General features: G+C 36.8%; 1 protein-coding gene across 1 annotated transcript in view; it reads left to right on the forward strand.

The window, feature by feature from the left end:
• Window positions 1-14141, forward strand: part of NR2E1 (nuclear receptor subfamily 2 group E member 1) — a 46633-nt gene extending 32492 nt beyond the window's left edge. The window contains exons 8-9 of the mRNA XM_053712102.1: window positions 1092-1197; window positions 13979-14141. Coding sequence (XP_053568077.1) covers window positions 1092-1197; window positions 13979-14141 — 269 coding nt within the window. The remainder of the gene's footprint in view (window positions 1-1091; window positions 1198-13978) is intronic.
• Window positions 14142-15447: the final 1306 nt, after the last annotated feature.

Raw genomic sequence — 15447 nt, forward strand, 5'->3', positions numbered from 1 at the left:
GCTAGGGGTGTTTAGACTCGGGGGACATGTTAGAGTGTTAGGTGCAGACGTAGGAAGTGTTTCCCCATAGGAAACAATGGGGCTGCGTTAGGAGCTGAACGCTGCTTTTTTGCAGGTGTTAGGTTTTTTTTCAGCTCAAACAGCCCCATTGTTTCCTATGGGAGAATCGTGCACGAGCACGTTTTTGAGGCCGGCCGCGTCCGTAAGCAACTCTGGTATCGAGAGTTGTATTTGCGGTAAAAATGCTCTACGCTCCTTTTTTGGAGCCTAACGCAGCATTTGTTTGAACTCTCGATACCAGAGTTAAATTTATGGTGCGGCCAGAAAAAAACCCGCGGAGCGTTAACAGCCCTTTTACCGCCAAACTCCAAATCTAGCCGATAGAGACCAATGTGTTTTCCTATCAGACAAACCAATCAGAAATGGAGCAATAGGCTCTGCCTACAAGTTCTGTAATAAATTTTAAAGGGACAGTCTACAATAGAATTGTTATTGTTTTAAGAGATAGAGAATCCCTTTATTACCCAGTCCCCAGTTTTGCACAACTAACACAGTTATATTAATATACTTTTTTACCTCTGTGATTACCTTGTATCTAAGCATCTTCTGACATCAACCTGATCACATGACTTTGTATTTATTTTCTATTGACTTGCAGTTAGTACTGTGTTGTGCTAACTCTTAAATAATTCCTGGGTGTGAACACATTGTTATCTATATGGCCCACATGAACTAGCAGTCTCCTGTTGTGAAAAACAAATAAAAAAGCATGTGATAAGAGGCTGTCTGTAGTGGCTTAGAAACAGGCAGAAATTTAGAGGTTTGAATGTTATAAAGTATATTAATATAACAATGTTGGTTGTGCAAAGCTGGGGAATGGGTAGTAAAGGCATTATCTATCTTTTTAAACAATAACAATGTTTGTGTAGACTGTCCCTTTAATTAAACCTTTTTTTTTTTTTTTTTTTTTACATTTGTAATTATTTTTCACATAACAGAAAAAAACTCTTATAATAGAGTGTTCATTTAAATAAATGAAAAAACAAAGACAAATCATTGAATCAGCTAATATCATGTTATGTTTGTTTTAGTTCCAACGCACAGTGGTTCAGAGATGAGGAGTTTTCGAAATGCTGCTGCTATAGCTGGCCTGCAAGACGAGGCCCAGCTTACGCTAAACAGTTACATTCACACAAGGTGAGTGTATATTCATTTATACTTATTGCAGAATGTAAACTGTTCAAATAAGATAATGTGGCCATTGCTGAATAGGAAAAACAGGCAGCTATTCTTTGGCATGTAAACAAGTTAACCCATTTTTAAAAAAATGTACTATTATCACATTTATTTTGTTATCGTATTCTTTGTTGAAGAGATGTCTAGGTAGATAGGTAGCGTGCAGTGCACATGTCTGAAGAACCATGTGGCAGCAATTGTACAAGAATGCTTTTGATCACTATATGGCAGCAGTGTTTGCACAATGTATAACATGTATATGTTAAAGGTTTACTTAGAAAACTGCTGCAATATAATGCCCCAGTCACATGCACACTGCTGAGACTGCAATTACTATTACTAGACTAACAAAGAGGGCACTATATAACTATATATATAACTATATAACTATATATATATTTACTGGACCACACGTTACTCCAAATGGGCTTCTCCTTTTATTCTTCTCTGGGAATAAATACAGCAGTTTTCTATTCTAAAAACTTTAGATAGGTTAGCCCCCCAGAAGGGCTACATAAAAATATGTTTTAGAATGGAAAACACCTGCTAAAAGGGAGATAATTGATGCATACAGCCCAGCACAAATATTTTTGGTTACTTGAGAGTGCTCTCGATCCAGAAGAATTTCTGTCTCTATGACGGTGTCATGTGGAGCAGTCTAACCGAGGGAGTCAATGGGCTGAGCCATCCTTATGATGTGTATTAAAGCACTCTGTGTACTTACTGAATGCACAAGGTGGCACCTTTTTAATTGTAGGAAACTCCTTAGCCTACCTACCTGCTGGGCTTCATGTCCCTTTAAGCACTGATTGTTCCCTGGTTCAGTATAGTGACACACCTTACAAGCATACATGAAAATCTCACTGCAAGAACACCCATTTTACAAAAAGCTATAAGACAAATTTAAAATAAAAATAGCCCTAACTCATGAACTGATCTGATTGTAAAGCTACCTACACTATTGCAGATATTTTACCAGGATATCATATAATGAACACATATATACAATAATGAGCAGATCTGAAAATGATGATAGCATATGCTATGTATTTATCTCTATCATATACTCACTACTTGTCTATAAGGGTGTTTGTCAGGGGAATAGTTTGGTTCATTCAAGGGCCAAAAGAGGTGCCAAGGAAATATTATTAGCTATATCTTGAAAAGGAAGCTGTTTTGTTAACAAATTGAAAAGGTAAATTAAAACGTCTTGCATGATCTTCCCGAACCATTAATGTTTCATTTTGACTTTCCCATCCCTTCAAGAAACCTCTCCACATATGAGAGCCTAAAAAGTAACCTGCTAGGGATGGTGGGGTTGCTAGTGTTAAATAGAAGGGGACAACTACACTTGCACAAGGCTAATCTTGCTGCATTTTATGAAAAACTATGAATATGAAATATAATCACCAAAGGATAATGTAAATGGCCCTTCAAAGGGTTAAATGTAACTTTATCTGCAAATAAAGCCTCTCAGTGTTTTCCAAACAACAGTTTAAATGTGAAAACAGCACATTCCTTGGTAATGTGATGCACATAGAAATGGGTCAGCTGCTGTAGCTCCTCCCTAGTATCAATAAACAAGCCACAGCACCACTTCTATTCTTGAGTGTTTATTAAAATTTGTTGCAAATACCAATCATTTTTTGGGGGCTTACATGCCCTTAATCATGATTAAATTTTACACCTGTGTATGGTCCTTTTAAACCTTTAATTTAACCCTTAATGTACAACACAGTGCTCATAGTAAAATAGCATTTTGAAACAAGTGAAACTGGCACTCAGTAGAAGGTCAAATGTGATTCTCTGAGGAAGTGGAGTGGAGTTTGTTTCCCTAAAATGTTTGGTTAAAGATTATCACATATTAATGTCCAGTAAATGATAGTTTCCGTTTTTTTTTATAGTGTTGATATATATACGTGTTAGTGTGTATATGTACTTTGTGTGTATGTAGATGGAACTATATACTATATATATATATATATATATATATATATATATATATATATATATATATATATATATATATAATGCAATCCTGAAAGTAAATCCGTCCTCCTGAGTCAACAGCCTGGGTGCAAACATGCAGATAATACAACAACAAGCGAAAGCACTCTCAGGACTTCTTTGTAGTGGGTCATACACTAGTGTTTATTTGATGTTACAGGGTTCACACAGACCACTTCATCAGAATGATGAAGGGGTCTGTGTGAACCCTGAAATGTCAAATAAGAAGTCATGAGAGTGCTTTCACTTGTTTTTGTGTGTGTATATATATATATATATATACTTACAACACACAGAAAAAGTCCAGCACTCGCTTACAAGCTCTCAGCTAAGAAAACGCAAAACTGGAAGAGTTAGTTACTGCATCTGGCTAAATGGGACAAGCCCAGGTACCACGTCAAGGTCTCTTCCAAAACCTGGGTCCCTAATACAGCCATACAAATGCAAGCTCTCAATCAAACAAACTGGGAACAAGTCAGGGTTCACAGACTTATGTAATCACCATAGACAGTCACAGGCAGTTAACCTCAGACATATGTGGGTGGAAGGCCCATAGGGAAAATTACAAAATAAATTAATACAACACACAGAGACAGTCCAGCACTCGCTTACAAACTCTCAACTAAGATTAAAAGCAAAACTGGAAGAGTTAGTTAACGCATCTGGCCTAATGGGACAAGCCCAGGGACCACGTCAAGGTCTCTTCCAAAACCTGGGTCCCTAATACAACCATACAAATGCAAGGTCTCAATCAAACCAACTGGGAACAAGTCAGAGTTCACAGACTTATGTAATCACCCTAGACGTATACAAAACACGGAGACTGCACTCAGACTGGACTGGGTACACATTCCATGACCCTGCAACATGCTCAGCCCTGGGTGCTATAGCACTCTCAGGAAGCTGTGCTGTTCCCAGAGTCACAGGCAGTTAACCTCAGACAAGTCTTATAACTATTCCTCCGGTGTGATACTTAAAGATGTTATATACCATATAAGTATCCCCTTTTTTTCCCCCCACATAACCATGAAGGTATTAGAGTAACAAAAAATCCTGATCCAAACTTAAAGTTCAAAAAGTACCTTAAGCTGCTGGGTGCAGCTGGACGCCTTGCCTGGTGCTTACTGAAGTTGATTTCGTCTGGTCCCTTCACACAGGGAATAACAGGCAGATGGTCTGACTTATCAGACTAAGGTGGTAAATCCAGGTTACCTCGGGCTTGTCCGGTGAAGTTGAAGCGCCTTGTCTGGCGTCTGTTATGAAATATTTTCGTCCGGTCCCTTCTTCACAGGGAAGTTACAGCTGGGAGTCTGACGTCACAGACTACGGAGGCCTAGATGGGCCAAAAAGAAGCAACGCATTTCGGTATACACCTTTCTCAAGCTTCTAGTTCGGCACTTGGCTGTAGAGTCCTTTAGTAGTGGAGCAGTGAATCTGACCACTTATGAGCTTGCGGATATCTTATATCATGCATAAATATTGCTCTGCAAAGATTGTATGCTATATTACAATGAGAAGCTGAAAAACAAAATTTATGTAAGAACTTACCTGATAAATTCATTTCTTTCATATTAGCAAGAGTCCATGAGCTAGTGACGTATGGGATATACATTCCTACCAGGAGGGGCAAAGTTTCCCAAACCTCAAAATGCCTATAAATACACCCCTCACCACACCCACAAATCAGTTTAACGAATAGCCAAGAAGTGGGGTGATAAGAAAAAAGTGCGAAAGCATAAAAAATAAGGAATTGGAATAATTGTGCTTTATACAAAAAAAATCATAACCACCTCAAAAAGGGTGGGCCTCATGGACTCTTGCTAATATGAAAGAAATGAATTTATCAGGTAAGTTCTTACATAAATTATGTTTTATTTAATGTAATTAGCAAGAGTCCATGAGCTAGTGACGTATGGGATAATGAATACCCAAGATGTGGATCTTCCACGCAAGAGTCAATAGAGAGGGAGGGATAAAATAAAGACAGCCAATTCCGCTGAAAAATAATCCACACCCCAAAACAAAGTTTAAATCTTATAATGAAAAAAACTGAAATTATAAGCAGAAGAATCACACTGAAACAGCTGCCTGAAGTACTTTTCTACCAAAAACTGCTTCAGAAGAAGAAAACACATCAAAATGGTAGAATTTAGTAAAAGTATGCAAAGAAGACCAAGTTGCTGCTTTGCAAATCTGATCAACCGAAGCTTCATTCCTAAAAGCCCAGGAAGTAGAGACTGACCTAGTCGAATGAGCTGTAATCCTTCAAGGCGGAGTTCTACCCGACTCAACATAAGCATGATGAATCAAAGACTTTAACCAAGATGCCAAAGAAATGGCAGAAGCCTTCTGACCTTTCCTAGAACCAGAAAAGATAACAAATAGACTAGAAGTCTTTCGGAAATCTTTAGTAGCTTCAACATAATATTTCAAAGCTCTAACTACATCCAAAGAATGCAACGATCTTTCCTTAGAGTTCTTAGGAATAGGACACAAAGAAGGAACCACAATTTCTCTACTAATGTTGTTAGAATTCACAACCTTAGGTAAAAATTTAAATGAAGTTCGCAACACCGCCTTACCCTGATGAAAAATCAGAAAAGGAGACTCACAAGAAAGAGCAGATAATTCAGAAACTCTTCTAGCAGAAGAGATGGCCAAAAGAAACAAAACTTTCCAAGAAAGTAATTTAATATCCAGCAAATGCATAGGTTCAAACGGAGGAGCTTGAAGAGCCCCCAGAACCAAATTCAAACTCCAAGGAGGAGAAATTGACTTAATGACAGGTTTTATATGAACCAAAGCCTGTACAAAACAATGAATATCAGGAAGATTAGCAATCTTTCTGTGAAAAAGAACAGAAAGAGCAGAGATTTGTCCTTTCAAGGAACTTGCAGACAAACCTTTATCCAAACTATCCTGAAGAAACTGTAAAATTCTAGGGATTCTAAAAGAATGCCAAGAAAAATGATGAGAAGAACACCAAGAAATGTAAGTCTTCCTGACTCGATAATATATCTTCCTAGAAACAGATTTACGAGCCTGTAACATAGTATTAATTACGGAGTCAGAGAAACCTCTATGACTGAGAATCAAGCGTTCAATCTCCATACCTTCAAATTTAAGGATTTGAGATCCTGATGGAAAAAAGGACCTTGCGATAGAAGGTCTGGTCTTAATGGAAGAGTCCACGGTTGGCAAGTAGCCATCCGGACAAGATCCGCATACCAAAACCTGTGAGGCCATGCTGGAGCTACCAGCAGAACAAACGAACGCTCCTTTAGAATCTTGGAAATCACTCTTGGAAGAAGAACTAGAGGAGGAAAGATATAGGCAGGATGATACTTCCAAGGAAGTGACAATGCATCCACTGCTTCCGCCTGAGGATCCCTGGATCTGGACAGATACCTGGGAAGCTTCTTGTTTAGATGAGAGGCCATCAGATCTATTTCTGGAAGTCCCCATATTTGAACAATCTGAAGAAATACCTCTGGGTGAAGAGACCATTCGCCCGGATGTAATGTTTGGCGACTGAGATAATCCGCTTCCCACTTGTCTATACCTGGGACATGAACCGCAGAAATTAGACAGGAGCTGGATTCCGCCCATACAAGTATTCAAGATACTTCTTTCATAGCCAGAGGACTGTGAGTCCCTCCTTGATGATTGACATATGCCACGGTTGTGACATTGTCTGTCTGAAAACAAATGAACGACTCTCTCTTTAGAAGAGGCCACGACTGAAGAGCTCTGAAAATTGCACAGAGTTCCAAAATGTTGATTGGTAATCTCGCCTCCTGAGATTCCCAAACCCCTTGTGCTGTCAGAGACCCCCATACAGCTCCCCAACCTGTCAGACTTGCATCTGTTGAGATCACAGTCCAGGTCGGAAGAACAAAAGAAGCCCCCTAAACTAAACGATGGTGGTCTGTCCACCACGTCAGAGAGTGTCGTACAATCGGTTTTAAAGATATTAATTGTGATATCTTTGTATAATCCCTGCACCACTGGTTCAGCATACAGAGCTGAAGAGGTTGCATGTGAAAACGAGCAAAGGGGATCGCGTCCGATGCAGCAGTCATAAGACCTAGAATTTCCATGCATAAGGCTACCGAAGGGAATGATTGAGACTGAAGGTTTCGACAAGCTGAAACCAATTTTAGACGTCGCTTGTCCGTCAGTGACAGAGTCATGGACACTGAATCTATCTGGAAACCTAAAAAGGTTACCCTTGTCTGAGGAATCAACGAACTCTTTGGTAAATTGATCCTCCAACCATGTTCTTGAAGAAACGATACAAGTCGATTCGTATGAGATTCTGCTAAATGTGAAGACTGAGCAAGTACCAAGATATCGTCCAAATAAGGAAATACCACAATACCCTGTCTTCTGATTACAGATAGAAGGGCACCGAGAACCTTTGTAAAAATCCTTGGAGCTGTTTCTAGGCCAAATGGCAGAGCCACAAACTGGTAATGCTTGTCTAGAAAAGAGAATCTCAGAAACTGATAGTGATCTGGGTGAATCGGAATAAGCAGATATGCATCTTGTAAATCTATTGTGGACATATAATGCCCTTGCTGAACAAAAGGCATAATAGTCCTTATAGTTACCATTTTGAATGTTGGTATCCTTACATAACAATTCAATATTTTTAAATCCAGAACTGGTCTGAAGGAATTCTCCTTCTTTGGTACAATGAAGAGATTTAAGTAAAACCCCAGCCCCTGTTCCAAAACTGGAACTCTAGATCTGAAACACATTTCAGAAATGCTTGAGCCTTCACTGGATTTATTGGGATACGGGAAAGAAAAAATCTTCTTGCAGGAGGCCTTATCTTGAAGCCTATTCTGTACCCTTGTGAAACAATATTCTGAATCCAAAGATTGTGAATCGAATTGATCCAAATTTCTTTGAAAAATCGTAATCTGCCCCCTACCAGCTGGGCTGAAATGAGGGCCGCACCTTCATGTGGACTTGGGAGCTGGCTTTGGCTTTCTAAAAGGCTTGGATTTATTCCAGACTAGAGATGGTTTCCAAACTGATACTGCTCCTGTAGGGGAAGGATCAGGTTTTTGTTCCTTATTGTGACGAAAGGAACGAAAACGATTAGCAGACCTAAATTTACCTTTAGATTTTTTATCCTGTGGTAAAAAAGTTCCTTTCCCCCCAGTAACAGTTGAAATAATAGAATCCAACTGTGAACCAAACAATTTATTACCTTGGAAAGAAAGGGAAAGCAAAGTTGACTTAGAAGACATATCAGCATTCCAAGTTTTAAGCCATAAAGCTCTTCTAGCTAAAATAGCTAAATACATATACCTGACATCAACCCTAATGATATCAAAGATGGCATCACAAATAAAGTTATTAGCATGTTGAAGAAGATTAACAATGCTATGAGTATTATGATCTGTTACTTGTTGTGCTAAAGCTTCCAACCAGAAAGTTGAAGCTGCAGCAACATCCGCCAAAGATATAGCAGGTCTAAGAAGATTACCTGAACAAAAGTAAGCTTTTCTTAGAAAGGATTCAATTTTCCTATCTAAAGGATCCTTAAAGGAAGTACTATCTGCCGTAGGAATAGTAGTACGTTTAGCAAGAGTGGAGATAGCCCCATCAACCTTAGGGATTTTGTCCCAAAACTCTAATCTGTCAGATGGCACAGGATAAAATTGCTTAAACCGTTTAGAAGGAGTAAATGAATTACCCAAATTATTCCATTCCCTAGAAATTACTTCAGAAATAGCATCAGGGATGGGAAAAACCTCTGGAATAACTACAGGAGGTTTAAAAACTGTATTCAAACGTTTAGATTTAGTATCAAGAGGACCAGATTCCTCTATTTCTAATACAATTAAGACTTCTTTAAGTAAAGAATGAATAAATTCCATTTTAAATAAATATGAAGATTTATCAGTATCAACCTCTGAAACAGAATCCTCTGAACCAGAAAAATCATTATCAGAATCAGAATGATGATGTTCATTTAAAAATTCATCTGAAAAATGAGAAGTTTTAAAAGACCTTTTACGTTTACTAGAAGGAGGAATAACAGACATAGCCTTCTTAATAGATTTAGAAACAAAATCTCTTATGTTAACAGGAACACCCTGAATATTAGATGTTGATGGAACAGCAACAGGTAATGGAACATTACTAAAGGAAATATTATCTGCATTAACAAGTTTGTCATGACATTCATTACAAACAACAGTCGGAGGAAAAGTTACCACAAGTTTACAACAAATACACTTAACTTTGGTAGATCCAGCATCAGGCAGCAATTTTCCAGAAGTATCTTCTGATTCAGGGTCAATCTGAGACATCTTGCAATATGTAATAGAAAAAACAACATATAAAGCAAAATTGATCAAATTCCTTAAATGACAGATTCGGGAATGGGAAAAAATGCCAATGAGCAAGCTTCTAGCAACCAGAAGCAAATAAACAATGAGACTTAAATAATGTGGAGACAAAAATGACGCCCATATTTTTTAGCGCCAAAAAAGACGCCCATATTATATGGCGCCTAAATGCTTAAAGCGCCAAAAATGACGCCACATTCAGTGACGCCGACATTTTTGGCGCAAAAACGTCAAAAAAATGACGCAACTTCCGGCGACAAGTATGACGCCGGAAATGACAAAGAAAATTTTTTGCGCCAAAAAAGTCCGTGCCAAGAATGGCGCAATAAAATGAAGCATTTTCAGCCCCCGCGAGCCTAACAGCCCACAGGAAAAAAGTCAAATTTTAAGGTAAGAAAAATTGATTATTCATATGCATTATCCCAAATAATGAAACTGACTGTCTGAAATAAGGAATGTTGAAGATCCTGAATCAAGGCAAATAAATGTTTAAACACATATATTTAGAACTTTATATAAAAGTGCCCAACCATAGCTTAGAGTGTCACAAAAATAAGACTTACTTACCCCAGGACACTCATCTACATGTAGTAGAAAGCCAAACCAGTACTGAAACGAGAATCAGTAGAGGTAATGGTATATATAAGAGTATATCGTCGATCTGAAAAGGGAGGTAAGAGATGAATCTCTACGACCGATAACAGAGAACCTATGAAATAGACCCCGTAGAAGGAGATCATTGAATTCAAATAGGCAATACTCTCTTCACATCCCTCTGACATTCACTGCACACTGAGAGGAAAACCGGGCTCCAGCCTGCTGCGAAGCGCATATCAACGAAGAATCTAGCACAAACTTACTTCACCACCTCCATGGGAGGCAAAGTTTGTAAAACTGATTTGTGGGTGTGGTGAGGGGTGTATTTATAGGCATTTTGAGGTTTGGGAAACTTTGCCCCTCCTGGTAGGAATGTATATCCCATACGTCACTAGCTCATGGACTCTTGCTAATTACATGAAAGAAATTTTTATAGGGTGATAAAACGGTCATATTATACACCAATTTAAAACGGCAAAAAAAAATTTTAATAAATTTTTTTTAAAAACATTTTTAAAAACAGTGCAAGTCTTATTTCATAGTAACAAACTATAAGAGATTAAAAAACAGATCAAACAGAGAGAAAACAGAGAGTAGTTACTCTTTGTATAGCAGATGCTAGATTTCTTTTCAACATGCTATATTAACATCTAAAAGGGTCATAAATTATATGTTTACATCTCCCATATACATACACAAGAGGAATAAATATCCTAAGTGCAAACAGTCTTTATCAACATATCAACCAATATAAATCAGTAAAAGACAGCACTAAAATTTCATCCATAGCATTTTTACTGTTATCATAATATTAAAAAGGCTAAACAGTATCCCTAAAAATGATACATAATATTATAAGAATCCATAGTACCATAATATCATTAAAATTGATCCACAAAACCAATTGGTAGATGCAACATGAGGCTAAATATCCTAAAATATAAATAATATGTATATAAAAAAATATATAAATAAATATATAAAAATATATATAAAAAATATAAAGAATATTATTTTTGAAAAAGAGGGTTATATGTATAAAAATGTATATAAAAACAGTAAATCTTATTGAAGTTCATTTTCTTTTATTTTTATTCTTGATACTATGTAACATCTAGTTAAAACCCTATGTGGAATTCTTTATGGAACCCTAGACGTCCATCAGAGGACCCATAAGCCTTCACATATGGCTTCTGGTGATTGTTATGGTGATTGTTACGAGGTTAATCCTGTAGGAAACTACCTAGATCAAATTCTAAATTCATACCTGTGGGGACTAGAGTATCTAAATCAAATATCCATTTCGCCTCAGTTCTTAAAAGGGCATTTGTAGGGTTACCTCCTCTCCAGTTTTTTTGTAGTTTATCAATAATGGTATAGCTAAAAAAATTTAGATTGCCATTGTTGCATTTCTTAAAATGTTTGGGTACTGGGAGCTCCCAATTTCTTTCTTCATCCATATGCTCAATAGATGAGATATGTTCCTGAATACGGTCACAGGCTGATCTATCTGATTCTCCAACATACTGTGCCCCACAGCTACATTCTAAAAGATATACTATGTTTATCAGTGCATCTATAGGTACCTTTTATATGATATTATTTTCCTGTTGTTGATGATCTAAAGGATTTTTTCTTGGTGGCATACTTACAGGCTTTACATGTAAGACAAGGAAAGAAACCTTGCACATCTTTGCCCCATAGATCTTTCTGGTTCTTAGTATTTACTTTATTTCTTAAGTCTGTAGGTACTAGCATATTTTTTAGATTCCTTGACTTTTTGTATACTATTTTCGGATGTTCAGGTAAAAAAGGACCCAAGATCACGTCTTTCTTTATAATCGGCCAATGCTTTTTCATAATTTTTTCTATAATTCCTTTGTTACAGTTATATTGGGTTACAAAAGGAAGAAACATTTTGCCACACAAGCTGTTATTTTGCGGCTGTTTGTGTTTACTAAGTATAATTTCCCTTGGTTTATTCTGACATAACAATCTGTCAGCTTCAAATTTTTTTAAAATATCTTTATATATATTTTTAAACCACCCCAACGGATTTAGCTTAGTATCAGAGTTTCTCTGCCCTTGGCGCAGGAGGATTAATTACTTATTCATTTACTCTTTATCAATATTTTTCTGGGGATTATTGTTATCATCCTGTTTTTTGTGGGTGTGGTATCTCCACCTCTGCCTTCAGCGCTCTCTCACTCTTCTCTTTAAATCAGTTCAGAGGTAAACCACAAAAAGGGTCAGGCAGGCAGGGTTTGGCAACGGTAAAGCAGTCCAAAGGTAAACCACTAGAATGGTCAGGCAAGCAGGGTTTGGCAACGGTAATGCAGTCCAAGGGTGAACCACTAGAATGGTCAGGCAGGCAGGGATCAGCAGCAGTATATCAATCCAGCAAATTAGGGGTTAACAGGCAGAGTGGTCAGACAAGCAGAGTTCATTAGCAGTATATCAATCCAGCATTTAGGGTGTAACAGGCAGAGTGGTCAGACAAGCAGAGTTCAGCAGCAGTATATCAATCCAGTAGTTAAGGGGTTAACAAGCAGAGTGGTCAGACAAGCAGAGTTCATTAGCAGTATATCAATCCAGCAATTTGGGGTGTAACAGGCAGAGTGGTCAGACAAGCAGAGTTCAGCAGCAGTATATCAATCCAGTAGTTAAGGGGTTAACAAGCAGAGTGGTCAGACAAGCAACGGTATAGCAATCCAGAAATCAGCAATCTATCACACCCAGGAGCACACAAAGTAACACTTATACTTGGGCAGTGATAGATTGCTAAATGGCAACTTACATAGGTGCAGGATTTGCGCCACAGGAAATCGCAACCGGCATCAGATCGGAGAGCGTGCGGCGGTCATGTGAGCATCGCACTCAACAGGAGCCGACACAGCCCTTGACAATGAGCAGGGAAGCAGGCGCTTCGTCCCTAGCAACGAATAGTGCGGCGCGGCGTGACAAGACTATCACATTTTAATGTCCAATAAATGCTAGTTTCCGTTTTTTTTAAGTGTTGATATATATGTGTTAGTGTGTATATGTACTCTGTGTGTATGTATGTATATATATATATTTATATTTATATATATATATTTATATAAAGCACAATAGATTGCACTATATATATATATATATATATATATATATATATATATATATATATATATATATATATATATATATATATACTGTATATATATATATATATAAAGCACAATAGATTGCACTATATATATATATATATATATATATATATATATATATATATATATATATAAAGCACAATAGATTGCACTATATATATATATTAATTTCCTTTAAAATCTATTTTTAAAAAGATCATTTGAGGTAAAATAAAAGTCCTGAAACTCCTAGCATGTGTCTGTTCTCTCTCCCAGCCTACCAGCCTACATTTGTGTGTGACACTGCCTGTCATTATATGACAGTGGTTTCAGAGAGAACAGCACCACAGGCTCAGCATAAGTCATTTAATGAGGTTTATGTTTGGGGGGCACAAATGGCCTATGACCTATGGCCAAGCACTGTTTATTGACACCAGTGCTTGGCCATAGGTCCCAACTTAAAGGATGGCAGATAGAAGGCCACAACTAAATTTACTTTTAGAAATAAGAAAAATACATACTTTGACTGTGTTGGTATAATGACCAATATAATCCAGCCATATATATATATAGAGAAATAGAAACATATTTATATGTGTAAAGAATATGTGTTTTATTTACGTTAAGATCTCCTTTCTTTCCTAGATACCCCACACAACCATGTCGCTTTGGAAAGCTATTATTGCTCCTGCCAGCACTCCGATCCATAAGTCCGTCTACAATAGAAGAAGTTTTTTTCAAGAAAACAATTGGGAACGTTCCAATCACAAGGCTTCTGTCAGATATGTACAAATCTAGTGACATCTAACCAAATGACATTGACCTGGAAAGACTGAAATTAATAGAGGACAAAGAGATGGCTCAAGTTTAATGAGACCAAGATTTGGCAGAATAAACCTTTGTTAAAAAAAAGCCATCATATTGATGAATACACTATCAAATTATATTCTACCATGCACAGAAACTTGGATTCGAGAGCCATTTTTTTTCTCGAAAGGATGATTTGTCTAATTTTCTTTTCAAGAATGCTGGGGACAAAACTGCCACTGTATATATTCATGAGACATTTGTTACTTTTAAGACTATTTTGCCACATCATTCATCATCATATGGAAGACAATGCTTCTTACCTTGGCTCCCAAAACTTTAACAATTCCTAATGGAAACAACAAATTTCACAATATACTATAAAGTAAATATCCAATCATTGTGTTTCTCTCATAACAAAAAGTTAATCTATTGTATTTTTTTTTATAGTGTTGATGTTGGAAAGTTAAAATCCTATCAGAATTAAAAATATTTCCACCTGTCAATACACAAATGAGGACATAATACCAAAAGTGGGAAAATATGTGATTGCAGAATGTTCAAGCCAAAGGCACTAGAGTCCACAGTTCTTGTCTAGAAAGGGTAATCTATATAAAAAAAAAATCACAGCAACAATAGATTTAATAAATTAATAATTAAATATAGCCTCAGTTTTACTTGTAAACAAAGTAATTATTTCTGTGAAACAATTGCAATATTTTGGTGACTACGACATTCATACAACATATAGGATGGAGACAAATTAGTGAACGTTTAAAATAGCTGCTGTACTTTCTAAGTTTTGATGTGTTGTTAGATACTAGCACTGAAAAAAATCAGCACTTCAATTATAATAGATAAATTCAATGTTTCTTGTACAAAGCTTCAACTAATTTGTGAAGGTAAAAGTTGTACTCAATTTCTTTACAAAGAATAAAATATATTGACTTTCAATCTTCCTTATTTATTACTCTGCACTTGTTTATAGCAAGAGTAGACAAGGTTTTACCACCTGGTTTCAGACCGTTGGGTATAAACCGTAAAATGATAGTATTAAGCTCATAATGTAATTCCCTATGAATTGTTTAATAACGTGTAATGTGTTAGCTGTGTCATCTTTTAGTTTGTCTACTTATCATGTAATTTCATTCTGATTTTATTCCACTACCCCTACAGTGGCTAGAGTGCGTCCTATAGGAACCAATACTCTGGCCTTGCAAATTTTATTTAATCAAAGATTTTCTTAAAAATAGTGATACATTATCATAAATACACTGTATTATTTATATACACCCACAGATATTCTA

This window comes from Bombina bombina, chromosome 4, assembly GCF_027579735.1.
Source record: "Bombina bombina isolate aBomBom1 chromosome 4, aBomBom1.pri, whole genome shotgun sequence".
NCBI lineage: Eukaryota > Metazoa > Chordata > Amphibia > Anura > Bombinatoridae > Bombina > Bombina bombina.